At 53.5% G+C, this 24,250-nt stretch overlaps 1 protein-coding gene across 2 annotated transcripts in view; it reads left to right on the forward strand.

The window, feature by feature from the left end:
* The window catches only part of TMEM184B (transmembrane protein 184B), a 50,250-nt gene that overhangs the window by 22,341 nt on the left and 3,659 nt on the right, over nt 1-24,250 (forward strand). For both annotated transcript variants that reach the window (XM_041755354.1, XM_041755355.1), the window contains exons 2-8: nt 1,987-2,235; nt 3,725-3,890; nt 16,725-16,815; nt 17,288-17,363; nt 20,925-21,016; nt 21,977-22,146; nt 22,503-22,697. In XM_041755354.1, coding sequence (XP_041611288.1) covers nt 2,044-2,235; nt 3,725-3,890; nt 16,725-16,815; nt 17,288-17,363; nt 20,925-21,016; nt 21,977-22,146; nt 22,503-22,697 — 982 coding nt within the window. In that variant the 5' untranslated portion in view covers nt 1,987-2,043. The remainder of the gene's footprint in view (nt 1-1,986; nt 2,236-3,724; nt 3,891-16,724; nt 16,816-17,287; nt 17,364-20,924; nt 21,017-21,976; nt 22,147-22,502; nt 22,698-24,250) is intronic.

The following is a 24,250-nucleotide window of genomic DNA, read 5'->3' on the forward strand; positions in this document are numbered from 1 at the left end:
GTAGGCAAAGAACCTTTTCATCCAGGATCAGGCTGTGGACCTGGGTGGACCTCGGAAGCCTCTGTTGGTGCCAAGATGCTCTGGCTGAGAATACCAGCAGGGGCTTGGAAGGGCATGAGAGCTCATCTTGGCTGACCTTGGGGCTCAGGCTGACATGGTCAAGCTTGGGGCTTGGCTGTTTTCTGGGTCAGGCTGCAGAGACCCCCCTCCCAGGGCCCCAGCAAAGCTGTGTGGGTACACATGGCTGGTTGTAGGTGGAGCTGGGACCTGAGCTGCAGCCAGAGCTCTCTCCCCAGTGTCCATGCTCTCTGCTTCACAGTCAGTGGATCCTCTGGTCGCCCTGCAGGTTAGTCTCCCAGGGCTTCTGCTACAGACTCAGTGGCTCCAGGATGACGCTGACCAGCCCATTGGCAGCTGGCAAAACTGAAAGGGATGCCTGTCAAGGCCATAGGACTCAGATGCCCTTGGGTACAGTGCCGGCCAGCCTCTCAAGAGTGGCTTTACTCCGTGACAGCAGCTCTTACTTAGGGGCATCTGGGTTAATTTTTAATGTAAAATTGTTAGCTTGTTACCATGGGTCTTGAAGTTGCCATTGGGAAGAGCAGCTGGCAGAGAACCCACATGGGATAATTGGATAGGACCCTAGAAGGCCAGCCCCTGTCCCATCCACTCCCATCTTTATTTTCCCACCCAGAATCTCCTTTTATGCTAATTTCTTCATCTCTGTGTGCTTCTCCATGAAATAGCTCAAATTTTTAAAATAAAGACTGAAAATCAATAGATAATAAGGTAAATGTAATAAATGGCTCTGGTGCTGAACTTGGTGCTGGGGACTAAAAGACAGAAATATGGTCATGCCTCAAAGAGTGGTCAACCTCAGGAGCATTAACACAGGAGCCAGTGACAGAGTCGCATGTTACATAGAAGCACGAAGGCATGTGACATAGAGGTCTCTGATTGGGGGAAGCTGGAAGGCAGGCTTTTAGGAAGAGTGATACGGAAAACTGAATTAAAAGAGCTGTTTGAAGGTACACAGGGTGGGCCACAAAGGCTCCAAAATGGCTAGATGGATGGATGACAGAGGGATGATGAAGAATGAGGGTCAGCCGTTAGGGAAGTTGGGGAGAAGTGGCCAAGAAAAGGTCAGGTCTCTGAAGAGATAAAGTGGCAAAGTGATCTTGCTGGATTGGCAAGTGTGAAGATGCACAGATCCAGCAGGTGTTTGCTGAGCCCCTGCCATGTGACTGGGCTGTACTGGGTGCTGCCGACCCTGCTGTGAGCAGAACGGAGCCCTTGCCCTCTGTATGATTATTATGTTCTGGTGAAGGAGGCAGCTAATAAGTATATGAGTAAATGTACACTTTGTCAGAGGGAGTCAGGCGGGAAGGAGTGCTCTGGAGAAAAATAAAGGGGTGGAGAGTGCCTGGGGTGGGGGAGGCATGGCCATGTGTGAGCAGGTGATCTAAAGGAAGTGCAGAAGTGAGCTGTGTGGCAGACCAGGGCAGCAGCCAGTGCAGAGGGCCTGTGGCAGGAGCAGGCTTGCCATGGTGGAGGAGCAGCAGGAGGCCAGTGTAGTTGGAGAGGAGGATCAAGGTGGGAATTGTAGGAGGCGAGAGCCACGGAGAGCCACTGGGCAGTCTTGTGAGCCACGGTACAGACAGCAGCTAACACTTCGAAGGAGCTGAGAGCTACTGGGAGCTTTTGAGCAGAGGGGTGGCTCAGTCTGGCTAATGTCTTAGAAGCCTCATGTGGCTTCTGTGTGGGGACTGGACAGTAGGGGCAAAGGCAGAAGCAGAGAGTCTGCTCAGGAGCCTGTTTCACGAATCCAGGGGAGACACGGTAGGGGCTGGGACTATCATAGCGGTTGGGAGACACGTGGTCAGAGTCCAGTTACAATCTGAAGGTGGACGTAGAGACCCGGAAGATTGTTTACCATGCTGCCACTCACCCGGGGAGGAGGCTAACACTGCGGTGTCCTCTCTTTAGGCCAGGTCATCACTTACCGCAAGAAATTATCTCCAAGACCCCCTGCTGCCAAGCACCATGACAGTGAGGGGGGCCGCACTGGCCCCCGATCCAGCGTCACCCACGACCATGGCAGCCTCACCCAGCGTGTCTGTGATCCCCGAGGGCAGCCCCACGGCCATGGAGCAGCCCGTGTTCCTGATGACAACTGCTGCTCAGGCCATCTCCGGTTTCTTCGTTTGGACAGCCCTGCTCATCACCTGTCACCAGGTACCCAACCACTCAGGGGCCCTTGAGCCAGAGAGCCACTGAGGGCATCTGGAAGGATCCTGAGAGGTTTTCTAGTCCCAACAGAGTATTAGGCCAGCCAGACTCTGCTGCAGTGGTAAATAATCTGAATCTGGGGGCTCCACCTGGTCGAGTTGATTCTTGCTCTTGTCCCAGGCCCACACGGGTCAGGCTCTGCTGTGTGGCTCCCACATCCTGCAGCTTCAGGGTGCCATCCGTCCGGCTGCTGGGAGGAGGGAGGTGTGCAGAAGCCACTCGGGATACTTAACCATCTCAGTCCAGAAATGACACTCGTCACTTCTGTTCACCTTCCATGGGTCAGAATAGGTGACATGTGCAGCCCCAGCTATAGGAAGACCTGCAAGAGCATCTGGACAGCAGTGACTCCCTTTGCAGATGAAAAAATTGAGACGTAGAGGTGGTTGGGTGCTGGCCTAGTCACCTACAAGCTGGCGGTAGAGCCAGGAGAGAGGTCAGGTCTCCTGTCCCCCTGTCCTCACGGTCCCAGAGGAGGCAGGTGTGGGCTAGACCTGCCTCGGCTGCCCAAGGAAGAAGGTTTGAAGAAGGGCAGCTGAGCTAACTCAGATCCCTGTCAGCTCCTCGCCTGCTGTCCCGTGTCCTTGTCCCTCTGCAAACCTAATCGCTTCCAAGGCAGTTGACTCATAGCAGCTGGGGAATATTTTATGTTCTTCCTCGTGAGTCCAGGACTCGGCGGGGCCGAGTGTGAAGTCACGAGAGCAGGGACAGGACTCTGGCTGCTGGGACTAAGGAGCGTGGCCAGAGCAGGTGTTGGCATTCATGTGTGGCTGCCATCCCCTCCCCTCCACCAGCTTTCTAAAAACTGCATTTCACTCTCCCACCTTCCCAGGGAGGCAGGCAGTGCTGCCTCTGTTTGACAGATGGGAAAGTGAGATGCAAGATGATGTCACTGCAGCCACTCAGCCAGGACGCGCTTCCAACTTCTGTAGAAGAGAGGATCTCTCCTGTCCCCCACACAGGGTAGATGCTGCTGTCATAAAACCCCAGGGACCAGGCATTAGGAACCCCGGGTGGTGGCAAGGAGATGTAAATATCCATCGAGGGCCTCCTCTGTGCCACTTGCCCAAGGTTCCCCAACTGGCTGTGCACATGGGTCCCTGGGAAGCGTGTTGCAACTCTAGATCCCCGGCCATTCTTGACTCTGAGCTGTATAGTCTTGGGTGTGGTCTCACGGCCTCTGGGTCTGTGGCACTGGCCCGAGCACCCTACAAGCTTTATGCTGCCTCTGGTTTGATGTTCAGAACAGCTTTATAATGGGAGTTTTGTCATCAAGGAGGAGCTAAGGCTCAGGGTTGAGTAACAGTCACAGAACAAGTGAGCAGCAGAGCTGGACAGCAGAGCACATCTGTCCCATCAGCCACAGAGCAGAAGGGGGGCAGGTGTGTGGCTACAGTTGGGTCCCTGGCTGAGCCTGCCCCCCTTCTGTCCCCAGATCTACATGCACCTACGCTGCTATAGCTGCCCCAACGAGCAGCGCTACATCGTCCGCATCCTCTTCATCGTGCCCATCTACGCCTTCGACTCCTGGCTCAGCCTTCTCTTCTTCACCAATGACCAGTACTACGTGTACTTCGGCACCGTGCGGGACTGCTACGAGGGTGAGGAGGGCGTGAGGGCTGGGGTGGGGCACACACCCCTTCTGGCTGGGTCTGGGAGCCAGAAGCCCCTCGCCCTGGTTTCCTTCAGAGGGGCTGCCCTCGCTTCTCTACCCACTTCAGGGGCCCCAGGTGACAGGTGACAGCACATGTGTAGCACTTTGCCACATGGCTCCCACAACACCTTTACAGATACCTGCAAGCAGGGACCCTCCCCCGTGTCTCATTTCTCATTCTGGTGTCCCTGATGGGGGTGAGCAGCAAAGAAGTTGTCTGTTTTAGATAGAAACCCCAGGTACAGGTGGGTCAGGTTTATCCAGGGGCCATGGCAAAGCAGTGGCAGGGGTGAGCCTCCCTCCCCATGTACCTTAATTCTGAGGGCTTTGTCCCAAAAGCAGGCATCTGCATAGTCACCACCACCCAAGAAGGTGACTTGCTGCCTTCGACGGGTGTCAGGTCCCATGTTTGGTGTAGAGACATCAGCTGTTCTGGGACTGAGCTCCTAGCATGGACCAGGCCCTCTGCTGGGCACTGGGTGGCAAGGAGAAAAGCCATCTCGCACCTGCCTGCCTGACTGGTCACCATGAGACGGGGTAGCTCTCCATGGGGCTAGCCGCAAACACAAGGAGCAGAGACCTAGAGCATGAAGCTGCTGGGGTGAGCATCCCAGGCAGACAGGGGAGCTGATGAACAGGGCGAGGGGAGAGTCCCTGCCCTGCTGGCCAGGAGGTGTGGGGAGCTGGGCTGGGAGCTGGCAACAGCCAGAGGAGAGGCCAACGGCTGGAGGGGGAATGGCACTGTCCAGGCACAGGGAAGTAAGAACAGGATGTAAGCAGCCTTGCAGGGTACACAGAAATTTAGAGTTTCTCTTTTACTGTCGTACAAAAGTATGACACAACTGGAAATTGCAGGTTAGGACATCTCTCTGTGGAGGGTGGGTGAAGGAAGGAGAGGCCAGAGACCTTAAGACAGGTCACAAGCCCACAGTCTCTGGGCCTGCACAGGCCAGCAGAGCTGAAAGGAGGGGTCCTTGAGTTCGAGATCCCTGCTTCGACACCCCCAGGCCTCTGAGGTCGTGCATTTTCCTGTTTCCTCCCAGTCTGCCCTGCTGGTTTCAGGTAGAGCGGCCAGCTGTCGGGATTCCTTGTGTGCAGGTAGGGTAGCCCTGACCACAACCAGTTGTCCACTTCCCTGACTCTAGGAAGGCTTTGCCTTGTGGATATTGGGGTGCAGCATGCTTATCCCCACAGAAACTGGAGTCTCTCTTCCTGTCCCACTTTGAACCTGTGTATCCTTAAGGCCTAGCAGAGCACAGGAAATGCCTTAGGCCTTGGCCAGGAAATGCAGGCGCCTGACAGGAGCACACTGGGCTCCCCCCACTGCCCATCCAGCCACAGGCCTGCCCTCACCCGCCCCTCCAGCCACACTGGCCTCTTCTCCAGTGGGACCATCAGGTATTTCCCTGCTGTCTGGAAAGCTCTTCTCGGCCGCTTCTCTCTTGTCCTGACTCCTCTCCCAGCACCCTGTGTGCATCCTCAAGGCCTGACCATGGTAGCAGCTGAGCATGCAAGTACAGCATGTGTGCTTGGTCGGCTCTCGTCTCCCTGAGTAGGCTTAGCTCTGGGAGAGCAGGAACAAGCAGAGAGCCCATGCCAGTAGAGCCAGGCACGTGGTAGGTGCTCACTTAGTCCATAATTTCTGAATGAATAAGGGACTTGACCAAACAGTCCTGTGCGCCTTCCCTTCGCATGGGGCCGCATCAAATCCCCAGGCTGGTGAGAATACTGAGGCTCTGCCAGGTGAGAATACTGAGGCCGGGTGGAGACCTGCTGTGGGCATAACTAGGGCTATAGTTATAGAGCTAGGGCTCTAATGCCTCATGCCCCTGGAAGCAGCAGGGTCCAGGGAAGCCTTTAGGTCCCTGGGGAGCTGCAAAGGCTGGTGTTGAGAATCCTTTTCCAATCATGTGCCAATCTCAAATGGGTGCTCAGGAGCGACCTCTGCCCACTGGTTCCCTCAGAAGCAAAGAGCTGTTCCCTGCCGCCAATGGGGATCCTCTCCTGTGTGGTCCAGGGGGCAGGTGTAATCTCCCTTCTCTATGGGACTCTAAAGATTGGGGCACCTGGCAGAAACAAAGCACTGCCAGGGAGACGTCTGTACCACCCTCACTCTGCCCCAGAGGTGGAAGCAAATGGTCCGCTGGGTCCCCCCACTCCAGAAGCCTCTTTGTTCAGGCCCTGCCTGCCCCAACCTTCCTCTTGGTCCCCTTAAAGGTCCTAGTAAGAAGTCTGCCTCCCTGCTAGGCATGTCTCCTAGCAACACTATTATCCCCCAGCCTGTGGGCCAGCCTGTCCACCGCCTCTCCCAGGGAGTTTACAAACAGCACAGCAGCTGCCAGGGAAGTGCAGGCTGCCCCAGAGTTCACCAACTTTTAGCGTCTGAGTTGGTGGGCTTGGCCCTCCCTTGCCCTTTCCTGCCACTCTGCTCCGCATCAGACCTCCTCCCTCCCCGCATCAGACTTCCTCCCTCCCCATATCCTTTCATCTACAGAACCTGCCCCTGCAGAGGTAGGGGTGGAGGGCTTCCCCTAAAATTCAAAAAGAGGCCCCCATTCGTACCCCTCCCCATCCCAACCTGCCTTCTCAGTGCCCCCAGATCCTGGCAGGGGGAGAAGGGGGAATAGCAGTCGGACTGTGCTGGAGGACCCCGGTTTCAGAGCCCGGCAGTGGGCTCTTGCTGGGCGCTGCAGACATTTGTTCTTCTTTTTAACAAAATTACAACAACTCAACAAATTTTTTTTTAAGATTTTTAAGATTTTTTTTTAAGATTTTTAAGATTTTATGTATTTATTCATGAGAATACACAGAGAGGAGAGAGAGAGAGAGAGAGGCAGAGACACAGGCAGAGGGAGAAGGAGGCTCCATGCAGGGAGCCCGACGTGGGACTCGATCCCGGGTCTGCAGAATCAGGCCCTGGGCTGGAGGCAGCGCTAAACCACTGAGCCACCCAGGCTGCCCTCAACAAATTTTTCTCTCATAAGTTACTAGTGCACAATTGAAACACAAAAAATTACCCTGACTCTTCACTCCCAAGTTCACTGCATTTTCAACTCTTTTAAACTTTGTTTTTTTCCTAGACTAACCTAAGAATATGCTTATAGTATTGTTTCTTGATATTTCAATTTCAGATAACATTACACAGTGACCTATTGTAGGAAGCTTTGACTTCAGTATCTTACTCCCACCCCCTTATGCACATGCACACATGTGCGCACACGCACACACAGAGTTCTCCATCTTTTTTTTTCTCTTCATCTTTTCATTGTGACTAGATACAGTTTTTTCTCAGTTTCATTATTCAGTGTTTGCATTATTACCTGTCCATAAATATTTTTTTAAGATTTTATTTATTCATGAGAGACACACAGAGAGAGGCAGAGACATAGGCAGAGGTAGAAGGAGGCTCCCAGTGGGGAGCCTAATGTGGGACTCCATCCCAGTACCCCAGGATCACAACCTGAGCTAATAAAGGCATACGCTCAACTGCGGGGCCACACAGGCATTCCCACCTGTCCATAAATATTGATCAAAGCTGAGCCTTATAGGGGATCCCTGAGTGGCTCAGCGGTTTCGCGCCTGCCTTTGGCCCAGGGCGTGATCCTGGAGTCCCGCGTCGGGCTCCCGGCATGGAGCCTGTTTCTCCCTCTGCCTGTGTCTCTGCCTCTCTCTCTATCATAAATAAATAAAAATAAATCTTAAAAAAAAAAAAAAAAAGCTGAGCCTTATAGTGTCCCAAGCCTACATTCCCTGTATAACTTCTCATTTTCCTCTGGTTATTGCTTACCTTGGTTTTTGCTCTGCTTTCTGTGTATTTATCATTAATTTATCCCTAAACACTTCTGTTGGTCAGAAAAGAGAAACCCATCTCTGTGTAGTTAGATGTGCCAGGTCCTGTGTTAGCTCCGGGTCTCCCTTGCAGGCAAACCCCTGAGCCCTGCTCTTCTTGCTCTGGTCTTGACAGGCTGCTTTCTGGCATCTTCCATTTGGGCTCTTGTCCTGGGTCTTCTCCACACCACCATCCCTGGACTCCCACTCACCTCTCCTGTGCTGAATCACTTGTTCCCCGGATGCCATCTTTCCCTCATTTGTGGTTTGCTCTCCCTTTCTGGTCAATCCGTATCTTCCAGGAGCTTCCTGGCAAAAAGTGTACATGTGCGTGCTGAGTTTTTTTAATCTGAAAATTATCTGCAAATATTTTTACTCTATTATCCTATCTGGAGTTTGATAGGAATCCAGTTCTAAGTTGGAAATCACGCTCACTCTGAATTTTGAAGACGTGTTTCCCCGTCTTTTAGCTTCCCGTGTTGTAACAGGAAAGTCTGCTGGATTCTGATCCTTTTTTTTTAAAGATTATATTTATTTATTCATGAGAGACAGAGACAGAGAGATAGAGAGAGAGGGAGAGAGAGAGAGAGAGAGGCAGAGATGCAGGCAGAGGGAGAAGCAGGCTCCATGCAGGGAGCCCGATGTGGGACTCGATCCCCGGTCTCCAGGACCAGGCTCTGGGCTGAAGGCAGCGCTAAACCACTGAGCCACCCGGGCTGCCCCTGGATTCTGATCCTTATGGGGGTATGTGACCTGCTTTTTGAGGTCTTGCTTTTAGAATCTTGCTTTTATCCCCCCGTGTTTTGGAATCTCCTTGTGCAGGGCACCTTGTGGGCCCTCTCTGTGTGGAAGCTCATGTCCTGAGGTTCTGGAAAGTTTTATGTGTTTCTTTTCTTCTTTTTTTTTTTTTTCTAAAGATTTTATTTATTCATGAGAGAGAACAGAGAGAGAGAGGCAGAGACACAGGCAGAGAGAGAAGCAGGCTCCATGCAGGGAGCCCGATGTGGGACTCCATTCTGGGTCTCCAGGATCACGCCCTGGGCCGAAGGTAGTGCTAAACCGCTAAGCCACCCGGGCTGCCCCTTATGTGTTTCTTTGATAATTTTTTCCCCTCCACTTTGTCCTCCCATTCTGGAATTCCTGTTGTAGGATGTTGAACTTGTGAATTGAACCTCCCATTTTCCTTATAATTTTCAGCTCTTTTTTCATTCTGCTTCCCATGAGCGAGCAAGCTTGGTTGTTTGCTTGCTTGCTCTATTTATTTATTTATTTATTTATTTATTTATTTGTTTGTTTATTTTACCCTTCAGCTTTTCTATTGAGGGTGGGGTTTTTTTGTTTGTTTTGTTCTTGTTTTTTTATCATGTTGTAAAATGTCAGGAGCTCTTCCCTGTCCTTTTTTCTTTTTAGAGCCCCTGTTTCTTGGTATTGGATATAGAATATCTCTTCTTTTCTCTCTGGAGATGCTAATTACAGTTTTCTTTTGCTCCCTGTGTTATCTCTGCCTCCTGAGTTCCTTTCATCTGTTAGCTTGGGTCTTTGACCTTTGTGTTGGAAGCTCTCCTCAAATGCCTAGTGTCATTGGCTAATTTTATGTTTATGAATGGGTCTTAAAACTGCTGGGCCTCCCATTTAAGTGACAGGACACATGGTATGTCCTCTACCATCTTTATGCCGTGGTAGGGGCAGACACTGAGTGAATACCTTTTCATACTGGGTCTCTTTCCCCAGAGAATAACATTCTCATCTCCAGCCTGGGAGGCAAAAACCAGGCAGGCTGAGCTGAGGATGCAAGGGACCTGACGTCTCGCCCCTTGTCTTCAGGCCTCATCCACTTTCTGCACATCTCCTCGTTGCCCTCTGCTGAGCCATGTTCTCTGAGGACAGAACTGTCTCAACCTGTCTTGAGAGTTAAAAGCGCAGTAGCTCTACTGGCCGACTTGGAGCTCACATTCCTTATGCCCTCAGGACTGCCCAGTGCATCCAGTTTTTGGGCTTCCTGGGGCTCTCATTGGCTCCTTCCCAGGGCAGTGACTACACTGTGTCTTCCAGAGCTGTACTCAGCATTTCTGCTCTGCTGTCCTTGGCACTGTGCGCATACCCCGCCATCAGTTTGCCTTTCTTTCTTTTTTTTTTTTTTAAACATTTTTTTTTAATCTTTATTTATTTATGATAGTCACAGAGAGAGAGAAAGAGGCAGAGACATAGGCAGAGGGAGATCAGTTTGCCTTTCAGCAGGGAAGAGGGGAGCGAGTAGTACTAACCCCCACATATCGGCAGGATTGCTGTCTTCTAAGGAGGGGTCTGAGCCTTAGAGAAGTATGTGGCTCACCCAGGATCACGTTTCCACCATTTGGCAGGGGCTGTAATTCACGTGGCGCCAGGACGAGCCATCAGGGCAGGTAGACCAAGGAGGGCGGAATGAGCCTCCTTTGTACATGTAGTGTTTGTGCTCAGGGCAAGGGGTAGCTCCTAAAGATGTCTCTGAAACAGTCCTGGGGACCTCTGTGATCAGAGGGGTGCAGAGGGCTGGAGTTGAGGGAGGGAGACCTGCTGCCACTGTTGCTTTATGCAGGCACTGAGTTGTGATTATTGTTTGTGTGGTATTTGTGTTGCCACATATTTTTCATTACTGTTAGTTCATTCTCAACTCCCAGTTACCTGGTAGATGTATGATCATCCCCACTTTGTGCTCATGAGAAAAATAATTCGAGTGGGCTAAGAAACTTACAATTACCTAGAGACTAATTGCCAGAGGCCAGGTGCAGCCCTGGGTCTCTGGGTCCCCAGAATGGCTCCATGTCCAGCTCCATAGAGGAGTGCAGGACAGCTTTCTCCCACGGAAAGCATGGCCTCTGGTTAGGAGGGGAGATTTTACATGAAATAGTCGAAGAATGATGCTGCCTTCACCTCGCTTCAGATTGTGGACAAACCTCGCTTCCTGGACTCTGGCCCAAAGTAAAACGTCTTCCTGGGCAGAGAGAGAGTACAGCCAGGATAAATGGAATCCAGCCAAGGGCCACAAGAGACCCAGAGGCCAGTGTGCTAGCAGCACTGGCTGTAGTGACCCTCGCTGGCGCCCCTGCTGATAGAGCTGGCCATTACAAGAGCTCAGTCAATCAGAATGAAGAAAGGTATTGAGAGGAAACCAATCAGAAGAGGCATCGGAAACAGCAATCTAGGTGGCAGGAAGCAGCAATAAGCAGGATCAAGAGGGCAGAAAAACCGCAAGGGAGGAGAGGAATGTTACCACTGGAGCAGCTCCGGGCAGACCCCAGCCCACTAGGGCAGTAGCACACTGCATCCATTACTGTCCATGACAATCCCTGGAAAGGGGGGGAAGCATTTTCTGAGGCCCCTATTTCTGAGCACTGAAGATTTTGTCCAAAGTGGTCAGAATTAAGTTTTCTGCGCTCCTCCTCAAGTTACCTGCCATGTGGAATGCCCCCACATCTTTCCAGATAACCAAATTCTCTGTGTGCATCTAAGGCCTAGGGGTCAGCGATAGGTGCTAAAGGTATGTGGAGGAAGTGAGCTTGGAATGGCCAGGTGCACCCAGGGTCACTGAGGTTCTGCACCCAGAGGGTGGCACACTGTAGACGTCCAGTTGTCCAGTGAGTGGTTAGTGAAGGAACAGACAAATGTGCCCATCTGACCTATAGCAGGGAACTTGTGAGGACTCCTGACCCCAGGAACTGCTGCCAGGGGCAGCAATCAGGAAGTGCATGGGGATTCTGAAATCTCTTGGTGGATCCTCTCTGAAGCCCTGGGGGCTCCTTGGGAATATGTTGTTGCAGGTGCCTGTTCTGGGTGCATAGGTGGGAGGCCAAGTGGAGAGCAGCCTCTTGAATTATAGCCCCCTGTCCAGGCAGCTATGGGTTAGAGATGCTGCCAGTGAGGAAAGAAGGCCTCAAGTCTCAGGGTCAGAAGGGACCTGTAAAGACTCAGTCTCTCAGAACCCCTGTATAATGTCTGCTGAGAGGCTCGCCAGCCTCTGATTGCATGCTTCCACCAGCACAGAGCTCACTACCTTTCATCTCCAAAGATGGCCTGTTGGCAGTTGTTTCTTATATTACACTGAAGGCCTGGCTCTGCCTCCAGGACCACGTGGGTCCTGTCTGACCCCTTATATTGAAGAGAGTGACCCTGATCTCTTTTCTCCAGGTCTCAAGGCTCCAATATGATGCTCATTTTATCTCCCATCTTGGTCCTTTGCTCCTGATTTTGTGCATTTGTTTCTAGTCCATTTAAGATTTGGTATCTAGGGGGATCCTGGGCAACTCAGTCAGCTAAGCATCTGACTCTTGGTCTTGGCTCAGGTCATGATCTCAGGGTCATGGGATCAAGCCCCAGGTTGGGTTCAGTGCTCAGTGGGGAGTCTGCTTGAGATTCTGCCTCTCCTCTGCCTGTGCCCCGCCCCCCTTGTCAAATTTAATCAATCAGTCTTTAAGATTTTGTATTTAGAATGGAACAGAAAGGGGCACCTGGGTGGCTCAGTGATTGAACATCTGCCTTTGGCTTAGGTTGTGATCCCAGGGTCCTGGGATGGAGTCCCACATCGGGCTCCCCGCAAGGAGCCTGCTTCTCCCTCTGCCTGTGTCTCTGCCTCTCTCATGAGTAAATAAATAAAATCTTAAAAAAAAAAAAAAAGAATGGAACAGAAAGTTCCATTCTCCAGGATAGGAGAGAGAGAAGGACCATCCCTTCCCTCCTGCTAGATGCTCCTCTCCAGACTGGAGGGCCTGATTTGTGGGTCCCTTGGTCACTCTTGTGTCTGCAGGACCTAGCACAGAGCCTGGAATGCAGGCTGTGATTAGTACGTAGGGAGGCATAGAGTCATTTTGTGTCTCTGGGGCCTCTCCAGGGAGCAGAACTGGAGCTGGGGTCAGAGGGGCAGTCAAGCAGCAAGCCTGCTGGCCAAGCACTACACCCACACTGCTGGCCTCTGGCCCAGCGTTCTTACTCTTCTCATGCCCAGGGCTGTGTATCATTGAGTTTGTTCCTGGGGTGTGTATGGAGTTGCCCACTGTAATGCTGGGATGGGGATAGTGTTTTGCCTGGCTTTATAATCCTAAGAGGAGATTGATCTGTCCAGATGGTCAGTGGGCACTGATGTGGGCTGTTTGAGTCATCTCAAGGAGATTCCATCTTGTCTCCCTTCTCTGAGAACCATTATTGATTCCCTAGTGATTCTTTAAAGGAAACCATCAGTGTATTGGTGTCTGATGGATCCGCTGGCCCTGGAGCGCTGGGAGGACGTCAAGAGCCTCAAACTGAGAGAGGTGGATACATTTGATAATTCTGGCCAGTTGAATGCAGAGCCGGATAGGGATAGATGGCTCAACCACATGACTCAGGAGGGTGCTGACATCTGTGATGACACAGGAAAGGACATGTGCTCAGGTGCCAAGCTCCTCTCAACAGTGGCTTGTGAGATAGCCTGGCTTGGGAGGGCGGTTATGGACAAAGGGGCTGATAAACCTTGGTCTCGGTGTCTTCTCTTGAGGGTTCTGTCTGGGGACCGAGTCTGATTGCTTTAGAAGGTGCATCTGCTCAGCCCGTGGAAAGGTAGGCTCTGCAGGCAAGAAGAGTGTGGACCTTGTGCCTGGCCCGCCTCTCTGAGCCTTACCCCGAGTTAAGGCCCATGTCCGCCTGTTCATTCTTTCTGTGTTGATTGTAAGTGCCAAGCCCTCTGGTAGTAGGTTTCAGTTCCTACCTGCGAGGAGTTTATAGTCTGGGAAGAACCATAGGACACATGCTGTGGACGGTGAAGTATGAGCTCGGCCTTAGCAAAGGAGTCACACTTCTTTCCTCGAGGAAGTTGCTGCTGTTAGCCCTGGCTTAAAAGTGAGGAAACCGTGGCACAGTGCACTTAAGAAACTTGCCTGAGGTCACCAGCTTAGTGATGGAGCTATCCTCCGTACCCTGGCAGTCTGCCTTCAGGCCTGTGGTTCCCCTGCTTCATTATGCCGCCCCTGTACTGAAAGGATTGGGTGGATCAATGGTGAGTGTGGTGTGTGGAGAGAGCCTGGCCGTGGACGGAGGGTTGGCAAGTGAGAAGTGGCATCTCAGCAGGACCTGCCCCTGGAGGTCAGCAGAGGCACCAGAATGTGAAAGCTCATGGCACATCCTGGGGACTCTCGGAGTGGTTTTATATCATGTATATACACGTAGATACATTGTGTGTATATATGTACACAATACATACACTTATGTACATACACATACATATGCACACATATACACAAACACACATTGTATATACACACATTTACATATGTACATACACATATATATGCATTCTATACACACAGACATACTATACATACACATATACATACACACTATATAGGTACACACACAAACATATGTGTGTATATGTATACATTTACTCTGGCTGCATGAATAATCATCCCAGATGGACTAGCATAAACCATTTCTTTTGTTCATAGATAGTGCAGCTCAGGAATTTGGACAGGGCACAGTGTGGATAGTCTGTCCCTGTGCCCTGCTCTCTGAGCCTCCACTAAGGGACCCTCAGCTGGGGGGTGGGGTCTGAAGTCTGGTTCACTCATGTGTCTGGCAGTTGCTGGCATCGCCTGGGGCCTCAGTGCCTCCCACATGAGCCACCTCTGGGTAGTCTCTCCATGTGGGCCAGCCTGAGCTTCCCTGAAGCATGGTGGCTACATCCAAGGGGAAGCATTTCTTGAGAACCTCTTGAGAGGTTCTCAAGAAAGAACCAGGGAAAGAGGCCTTCTCTAAGCTCAGCGTCAGATGTCTTGGAGCAACCCTTCTGCTTTAGTCTCCCCGGTCCCCACAGATGCAAAGAGAGGGAGGAAGACCCTATCTCCTCACAGAGAGGAGCTGGTGTCCCAGGGTGTGGCCATCTTTGGAAAGTACCATTGGCCACAAAGTAGCTGGACCCAGCTTGGAATGGGCACATCCATTCTACCTGGCATCCTGCGGCCTTGATCAAAGGTCATTAGCAGACTGACATCAGATTTGGCTTGATGCCCACCCCCACCCCTACCACATTGCCCCAGAGTTCTTGTCACTGAAGAGTGCTTTGGAGCTCAGTGGAGATGACTGTAGTCCCACATATCCTGAGCTGATTCCATGCCAGGCAGGCAGCCTTACAGGGTCCTCAGCCCCAGCAAGGGACACTGGCCCCTGAGAAAGACAAGCAGATAGATAGTAATGGCCACCTAGCAAGCACTGCTAAGTGCCAACCACTCTTCTGAGTAGTTTGCGTGCTCAGACTTCAAACCACCTGGCAGGGTAGGTAGGTATCTCTATTGTCCCCATAGAACAGATGAGGAGACTGAGGCACAGAGAGACTCACAGCTAATCAGGGGCAAATCTTCATCACAAACCCTCTGCTCTGTGTCTATAAAGGGACAGTCACAGCTCAGTGGTGGGTGCCTCCTGGGACCCCCACCCTAGCTGTGGGTATGAGCCTTTAGTAGCTTAGGTATATAGCACCTCAAAAATACTCCTTACCAAATTGCTGAAGGCCAGCATTTGCCTGGAGCTCTGCCACCAGGACCGCATGTGCCCTAGCTCGAGGTAGTGCCACGTTAGTGGTGTGCTTGCTACGTGCCAAGTGCTGTGTCCGTGCTCTGGGGAAGAAGTGGGCTGCAGTCCCATGAGAGCAATCGGGGTCATGCCAGCCATGCTGCAGGGCAGGAAGTACTGCACAGTGTCTGCAGCCGGCGGTTCCATGGATGAGAACATACCAGCCGCTGTGGTAGGGCCAGAGGCCTCTCCGGGAGTCTGATGGACACATGGGTGCCAGGAACACAGAGGGAATGGCACCCCAGGCAGTGGGAGCAGCAAAGGGAAGAGGATGGACGTCATGGTAACCTGCGGGAAAGAGGGGCATCTAGTTGCTGGCAAGGCCATGTGTGGGGTGGGCGGGGCCAAGTCACTGTGGGAAGATTTGAATGCCAAGCTCAGGGCTGGGAGCCTTGCAAGGCAGCAGGATCAGATGAGGAGCCCCCTGTGTGCAGGGCTGCCGGTGCTTGCCTTGCTTTCCTGTCCCCTTACCCCATTTGGACCCACACTCTTTGCTCCAGATCCCCTGCTCTTGGCCTGATCTTCCTCCTGCGGCCTTTTCTTCTGGTGGCCTCTGTGCTCCTGCTCCTCTCCACTCTCCCCATCCTTGCTCCTGGCACGTCCTGGTGCTCCCAGCTCCCTGCAGGCCTCAGCCTTCAGCCTGTTGACCCCGTAGGAATCCTCTAACCGGAAGACTGCTTGCACATGTTGACGTATCTCTAGCATTGACAATATGCTTCTATGCCGCTGGTCTGTCACAGCCTTTTATCTTTGTGGAGATCCCGAGCTGCATCCAGAGCAAGCTGGCCCAGCTTCTCAGCACATTTGTGCTGTTTCGTGCCCCTTAGTACATCCCCCTGGAGCTTCTGATGGCCTGCGCCCTAACCTCTCATCATGGGTTGGTGAATGGATAGAGGTTCTCCTGTCTCATTCCTGCTTAAAATTTCTCCTGAGAAATTTTAAATTCCCCTAGAGAATGCTTTAGCGTTTTGTAGAACTCCGATCCCTAACACACGCATACAGAAAAGTCTGTGAAACGGATAAGTGTTACAAAGCGGCGCCTGTTGAGTCCCACAGTGGATGTGCTCCTTGCCAGATCCCCCAGCGAGCCCACCCCTGTCTCCGCCTCCTCCAGCCTCCCCACACAATCCAGAACTTCATGCTAACCACTCCCTCGTGTTTCTTTATGGCATGACCAGCCATGTGTGTACATAACCCTAAACAGCTTGACCTCACTCTGCCCGACTTCAATTATAAGTGGAACGTTCATGGTGCGGGTCCTTAAGGCCCTGCTGCTGTCCATTACCATGGTGCTTTCACTCCTGTTGCTGTTCAGGATTCCATCATCTGTTTACCCGTCCTGTTGACTTGAGTGATTTTCTCTGAACATTTTTCACAGCCCTGGTCATCTATAATTTCCTGAGTCTATGCTATGAATACCTCGGGGGAGAAAGTTCCATCATGTCGGAGATCAGAGGGAAGCCCATCGAGTGAGTCTGAAGTCTCCCTGGGGCCCCCCCCACCACTCGGTTTCCCGGGCCTGACGTTCTTCGAGCCGTCCTGGTATCAGCTGGACACACAGACTGGCTATGCCCGTGACCTAGCCCTGTCGTGCTTCTCCTCGCTTCCTGAGCAACACTGTTCCTAGGGACTCTGGGGACAGCCTGGCTGGCTCTTGTTTCTTCTTTCTCTTTCTCTTCTTGTCCCTTCCTGTCTGCCTGTTTTCTCCTCTTGCAGTCTTTACATGCAGTACTTTTCAAGTCTGTTTGTTGCCCCCACCCCAGGCCAGTGCAGTGCTTGGCCTCCACTTCAAGGCTACCTGGGATCTATGCCCCGTTTCCAGCCCTGTCCTCTCTGCCAAGGGGCTCCTGTGGATGTGAGGGAGGGTGGCCTTCCCCCGCCCCACCTTTCCCAAATCCTGGCTGTCTGCCTGCCAACTGCTTCTCCACTTGTCTCTTCCAGGTCCAGCTGTATGTATGGCACGTGCTGCCTCTGGGGAAAGACTTACTCCATTGGATTCCTGCGATTCTGCAAGCAGGTGTGTGCCCTAGCACCTGCCCTGGTCCGGGGCTGCAGGCCGGGGCCCAGGAGCCTGCGGGCTGCCCCTGGTCATCCAACAGCAGAGGCGGGTGTCGGGCCCGGAGGACCCCACTGTAGGCTGTCCCGGACCCCACTTGTGGGCTCTCCATATCCCGTGAAGTGCCTCAGGCCCCAGCATCCATCCCCTACACTGTTAGGAATGCACCTGCATTAGCAGAGTATGCTCCAAGGGGTAGCAACAGGTGTCCTGAAGGCGTCTGTGGTGGCCCTGGGGAGGAAGTGGACCTGTCCTTCCTCTCACTCCAACCAAGCAGGTCTTAGTGTATGTGAGAGAATCAGGAAGTGCATGGGGATTCTGAAATCTCAGTTCGAAACTCCTCATCAGCTTGTAGCTAGAGGCCAGCAGGGCTTCTACATGAAAGCTACGTGCCAGGACAGGCCTACGAGTGTCTGGGTTCTTCCCCGTTCCCCAGCTGGCAGGCCACCAGCTTCCGGTTTCCTCGGCTGCCTTCCCTGTGGTCTGAAGTAGCCTGGGCGGAGGCCGTGTGGTGTTGTGGTGGAGCACATGGGCCTGGGTGTCTGACCATCTGAGTTTGATTCTCAGCTTTTCCTCTTGCCTGTGTGACCTTGGCTAAGTGCTGTAACTTCTGTGAGCCCGACTTAGTTTCCTTATCTGTAAAGTAGGCATATGGATATTTATCTCGAGGGATGGTTGAATGCACGGGTGTGGTGATGGATGGAAAGCCGTCAGCACAGACTGGCACGGAACCCACTGCCTCTTGTCTGGGGAGAGAGAGTCTGAGGTGCCTCGCCTTGCTGGCGTGCAATCTCCTGGGGTGCCAAGACCTCTCTTGGCTCCTCTGGCATTGCCAGAGGCATTGCCCTTGTAGTCACAAGGGGAGATGAACACCACAGTTGATCACCGCGGCCACCGGAGGGCTGGCCTTTCTATTCCCTTCTGTGCAGGGCCCCTGCGTGCACTGTGGACACACCCACAAAGCACCTACCTGGACAGATGCACCAGATCTACCCTCAGGTCTGCCCAGCCACTGCCAGCTCTGCCTTCCGTTGGGCATTGCTGGATTCAGTCTCTTGGGCATTGCTGGATTGGCCTGGAGGCAAAGAGTTAAAAGTGTCCTGGGGTCATGGTGGGTGGGGCCTTCCAGAGCCATTGTTTACCAGCCTTTCAGCCGCCCTGGGCCCAGCTGTGACTCACTGCCTTCTTTGATGAGTATATTGTGTACAAAGTTTTGATCCCATGATCACTAGCTTGCATAGTCTTGTTATAAATGATTCCCCGGCCCTGTGGGTTCGGATGTCTTGCTGCTGTTCTGGAAGTGGCAGGGAGAGGTAGTAAGAGGACAGAGGATAAAAACAGCTTTTGTACCCCTTTCCCTTGGGAGAGAGCACTCTGCTGCTTTCTCCTGAGAAAACCAGGGCTGGGGCTTTCTCTAGGATCCGAATCTCCTGGGGAGCTGGTTCACAGTAGACATTCTCTGGTCAGCCCCCTCTCAATCCCCCCTCCAAACTGCAGCCTGATGAAGACAGTCTGGCGTGGAGCTCTGGGCCTCAGGTGGTGTTTGCAGCTCGAGGGTGATTCTTTTGTCCAGCCTGACTTGGGAACCACTGCCTGATTTTGGATTTGACTCAGGGATGTGGTTGAGACAGGGGCTCTGCTGCCTCTTCTGCAACTTCAGCTTCTCTGTGCCTCAGTTTCCTCACCTGTAACAGTGCTTTGTCATGGGGGTTCTTGTGCACTCCATGGATAAGGATGCAGCAGCTTGTCGGCAGGCTCCTAATACCTATGCGCGCAAAGTGCGGCTCCTGCCTTTTCCCCAGATACTGGTCCTGCTCCCTCAAGGTGGGTGGTGGGGCCAGGGAATTTGAGGGGGGGGTTGCTGATGGCAGCCATTACAGGTGCTTTCTTGCAGTTCAGGCCTCCTGGGACTCCCCACAAATTGTGCTCTGGTCCCCAGTTGGGCAGAAGCTTTTGAGTTCACCAGGTTATTTTCTCTGCCCCAGGGTCCTTGCCTGACTTGGAGTAACGCTGGTTTAGCCTTACTTTATTTTTTTTTTTTTAAGATTTTATTTATTTACTCATGAGAAACAGAGAGAGAGGCAGAGACACAGGCAGAGGGAGAAGCAGGCTCCATGCAGGGAGCCCAACGTGGGACTCGATCCTGGGTCCCCAGGATCACGCCCTGGGCTGAAGGCGGTGCTAAACCACTGCACTACTGGGGCTGCCCATGGTTTGGCCTTATTTTTTTTTATTTTTATTTTTTTATTATTATTTTTTAATTTATTTGTGATAGTCACAGAGAGAGAGAGAGAGAGAGAGAGGCAGAGACACAGGCAGAGGGAGAAGCAGGCTCCATGCACCGGGAGCCCGACGTGGGACTTGATCCCAGGTCTCCAGGATCGCACCCTGGGCCAAAGGCAGGCGCCAAACCGCTGCGCCACCCAGGGATCCCAAGTTTAGCCTTATTTTAAAGCTGCTCCCATTTCCAGAGAAGGAGCCTTATTATGGCTTAGATTTACTGATTTCAAGAGGATGGTGATTCTGGTGGTTTTTTGTTTTTAGGATTGATTTTATTTATTTATTTATTTATTTATTTATTTATTTATTTATTCATTCATTCATTCATTCATTCATTCATGAGAGACAGAGGCAGAGGGAGAAGCAGGCTCCCTTAGGGGAGCCCAATGCAGGACTCAATCCTAGGACCCCAGGATCACACCCTGAGCTGAAGGCTCAACTGCTGAGCTCCCCAGGTGCCCTGATTCTGGTGGTTTTATGGGCACCGTGGGTTGCCCTTGAATTTGCGGGAGCCTCCGTAGGGGCTGCAACAGCCTGGTTCCAGAATTCTTCCAGTGGCCGAGCAGGCCAGTGGAGGCTTTATTGAACACATAGAGGTGGGAGAGCTTCCAGAAAACGTTCCCCTGTCTGTCAGCCCTGTGATGAGCTGGTTACGTCCGTTTATCAGTGAGGTGGCTGCTCAGTGGAGCTTCCTCAGGTGGTAGCTGGCAAGGCCAGGATTCAAACTCAGATTCAGGATCCCAGGACTTGTGCTTTGGGCTGCCCCCTTTGCTGTGCTCCTGGAGGCCCCCTTCAGCTGCAGCGAGATGCAGGAGTGGACAAGGAGGACAGGAGGAGGCTTCAGGCAAGGCTCTGTGTCTATACCCCCTGGCTCACATCTGCTGTTGGCCTCTCAGGTCTTGGTAGGAGCTGCTCCCTCAGCTTGTCCGTTGGGCCTGTGGCACGTTCCTGCTGACCCCTTCTCTGAGACCCCTCTGACAGGCTCTCCTGTCCTGAGCCCCTTCACCCCTCCGGCGGCCATCCCTCCTTCCTTCCCTCCTCCTTCCGTCTGCTCACACAGCTGCATCACACTGCTCTCCTGTCATATTCCGCTCCCTCTCCAGATGGCAGTCCCTTCAGGGCAGGACACTGGACCCCCACACCCAACCTGTCGGCCTCCAGCACAGGCCCAGCTGGCCAGAGGAGGTGCTTGTCACACAGTTTCTTTGCTTGTCCTCGACTCTTAACCTTTTCCCCCAACAGGCCACCCTGCAGTTCTGCGTGGTGAAGCCACTCATGGCTGTCAGCACCGTGGTCCTCCAGGCCTTCGGCAAGTACCGGGATGGTGACTTTGAGTAAGCAGTGGGTCCCCCTGAGAGGCGTGAGGGGAGGAGTTTCAGTGCAGGAGTAGGGTGCCCTGCCCAGAGGCCGATGCCCTGCCTTAGGGAAGAGGGTGGCAGCAGACTGGCCACACACCCCTGACCTTCCTCTGAGGGGAGGCCAGACCTGGCACGGCCCTCCTCATGCCTCCTTGCACCCCTGAGTGGCAAGGCCCAAGCCTGGCAGTGACAACTGTGACACTTGGCCCCACCTCCAGCACAAGTCACTTTCACAGACAGCCTACAGACTGGTGCCCCAGGGGAGGGCCAAGAAGGGATAGTGACACCCCCATGGCAGAGAACAAGAAGGTCAGAGCCCTGAGAGGCCTGTGTTGAGTCCCCGAGTGGAAGGTTTCTCCCATGTAGATGTCCTTTCATTTTGGGACTTAGTGAAGGTGACCGTGTACCCAGGCCCTGTGCCTGCAGACAGTTTACATGTTCACCTGTACCCCTCATGATAGCCCCACCAGGGCAGGGGAACAAACTGAGGCTCAGAGGGGGACATGGCCTGGCTCAAGAGAAGAGAGCAAAGCCCAGCTCTAATGTCACTCTCACACCTGTTGCCCGAGCATCGGGCTGAGCTCCCCACCTGGTGCTGTTGGCTTCCATGTCTGTGTCCCCACCAGGAGCCTGGGCACCAGAGTTGCAGGTGGGCAGCTCAGGCACCCGGGAGCAAAGCAGAGGCAACGGGGGCCTGGCCTTCCCCGCTGCCGCCAGCGCACCCCTTGCACACCTCCCCACCACCCCCTGCCGTTTTCGCCACTTTGATCCCTTTCTTCAGTGGCTCCCAGAGCACCACCTGGGGCGCACTGCTGAGAGCCATGGAGGTTGGCATACTGGCCGGGTAGTTGAGGGTGGGAGGCCTCTTGTCCCTCGGGAGGCCTCTTGTCCCTCAGAAGGCCCTGTCCAAGCCAGAGAACACTGCCCGTTCCACAGTGTCAGCAGCGGCTACCTCTATGTGACCATCATCTACAACATCTCCGTCAGCCTGGCCCTCTACGCGCTCTTCCTCTTCTACTTTGCCACCCGGGACCTGCTTAGCCCCTACAGCCCCGTCCTCAAGTTCTTCATGGTCAAGTCCGTCATTTTTCTCTCCTTCTGGCAAGGTGAGGCCTGCCCCCGTGGGGCCCATGCTGCCCCTCTATCCACCAGGCACGTCCTAGGTGTGGAGTTTGGGCCCTCAGGGGCCTTTCATAGCCATGGGAGACTGTCAGTGGGGCTGCTTCATGGATGGGGGTCCAGGGGACCCCCAGTGCTGACAGCCAGCAAGGAGCTAGTGGAGTGGGTTTTCCCAGAGGCCTCAGCTTGGTGTTGGCATCCCAGCCCGACAGGAGCAACCACAGACCTTGCTGCCATCCTTTCCAGCAGGCGTGGCACCTTGGGGGAGGAGGGCTGCATGGTGGAGAGGGGGATCAGAGTGGGGGTCCAGTGTCGGGCTACGTGCCCCTGTCCTCCCTTGCAGGCATGCTCTTGGCCATCCTGGAGAAGTGTGGGGCCATCCCCAAGATCCACTCGGCCCGCGTTTCTGTGGGCGAGGGCACTGTGGCCGCCGGCTACCAGGACTTCATCATCTGTGTGGAGATGTTCTTCGCAGCTCTGGCCCTGCGGCACGCCTTCACCTACAAGGTCTATGCTGACAAGAGGCTGGATGCGCAAGGTAGGAGCTAGGGTCCTGAAGACGACCCCCTGGGCGGGAGAAGCCCTCCCTGGTCCAGCCCCAGGGCCCTTCTGCCACTCAGTGTCCGACAGGTTGTGATGGGTCAGGCATTTCCAGTTCACTGTGGGAAAGGGGCCACAGAGGTCGGGGCTCTCCTGCCCTCCGTCCTCAATGCAAGGTTGCGGCAGGGAGGTCGTGGAAGCCGAGCCCACCTGCCTCTTACAGCAGGCCTGGAATGCCCTGAGATGCTCTAGCACAGTGTCCCCACGGGAAGATCAGGACAGAGACCCCAGAATAAACAGGCTCCTGGGGCTCCTCACACCAGCACAGCTTTCCATTCTGTCCTGTAATTCCTTGTGCTCTAAAGTTCTCCTTCTTTTTGAACCTGATTACTTCTAAGAAACAGACTCAGATGGTAATAGTTTTTAACAGCTTGCTTTTTATACTGGCTCATTTTCCTCTTTGTTAGGAGAAGTTGGCAACCCCAGCTGTACATTAGGGTGCCCTGGAGAGTCTTTCAGGTCCCATGTCTGGGCCTCACCCTCCAAGATTCTACAATAAGTGGTCTGGGCTTGGGCAACGTGTGCTTTCATAGCTCCCCCGGGCCTGGGGTGGGAGAGCTGCCTCTGGCTGCTGCCTCTGGCTGGTTGTCAAGGGGGTGGGCAAAAGGAGGCTGGGGAGGGGTGGCTCCTGCTCTGACACGTCCCCCAGGAGTTGGGCTGCTGCCAGTGCCCTCCATGCAGCCGGAGGTGAGAACCCACTTCCATAGGCCTAGCGCCTTGGCCCACCAGAGGCCCCGGGGACTGGGTGCTGCAGCAGCTCCTCGGCCCCATCCCCTTCGTACGTAAGCGTTCTCTCCCTGGCCCAGAAAGAGACCTGCCCCGATGCTTGTGGACAGGCTGGCTCTCCGGGCCATTCCACTCTTTTTTTTTTTTTTTTTAAGATTTTATTTATTTATTCATGATGACAGAGAGAGGGGGAGGGAGCCAGAGACACAGGCAGAGGGAGAAGCAGGCTCCATGCAAGGAGCCCAATGTGGGACTTGATCCCGGGACTCCAGGATCATGCCCTGGGCGCTTAAACCGCTGAGCCACCCAGGCTGCCCAAGGGCCACTCCACTCTTACACACCCATCTGTGTTCTCCCAAACCTGCTGGCTGAGGGCTGTAGGCACACCTTCCGTTTTTGATTGCACACCTACCTAATGCCAGGCTGTGCCTTACTGGCTCAGCCTTACTGCTGCCCGCTGGTGTCCTACCTGTTGCCCGGTGTGGCAAACATGCAGCCAGTGGTGAGGGCAGTGGCCCTTGGACCTGGTCCTGACAGAGCCTGTGCCCTTAGGACAGCCACCCTTGTCCCTGGAGCCTGGGCTGTAGCACAGAACCGTTTCTAACCCCTTGAGGTTTAAAATGTCATGTGTCATGGCTCTGCAGAGTCCCACCGGACACCTGAGCTCTGTCCTCCCACCCACTGCTCCCAGACAACCACCCCAGCAAAGAATAGCATAGCCAGAAATACAGCTCTAGTGAAGACCCCAACCCAGCCCTCCCGGGG

Source organism: Vulpes lagopus, chromosome 5 (assembly GCF_018345385.1).
Source record: "Vulpes lagopus strain Blue_001 chromosome 5, ASM1834538v1, whole genome shotgun sequence".
In the NCBI taxonomy this organism is placed as follows: Eukaryota; Metazoa; Chordata; class Mammalia; order Carnivora; family Canidae; genus Vulpes; species Vulpes lagopus.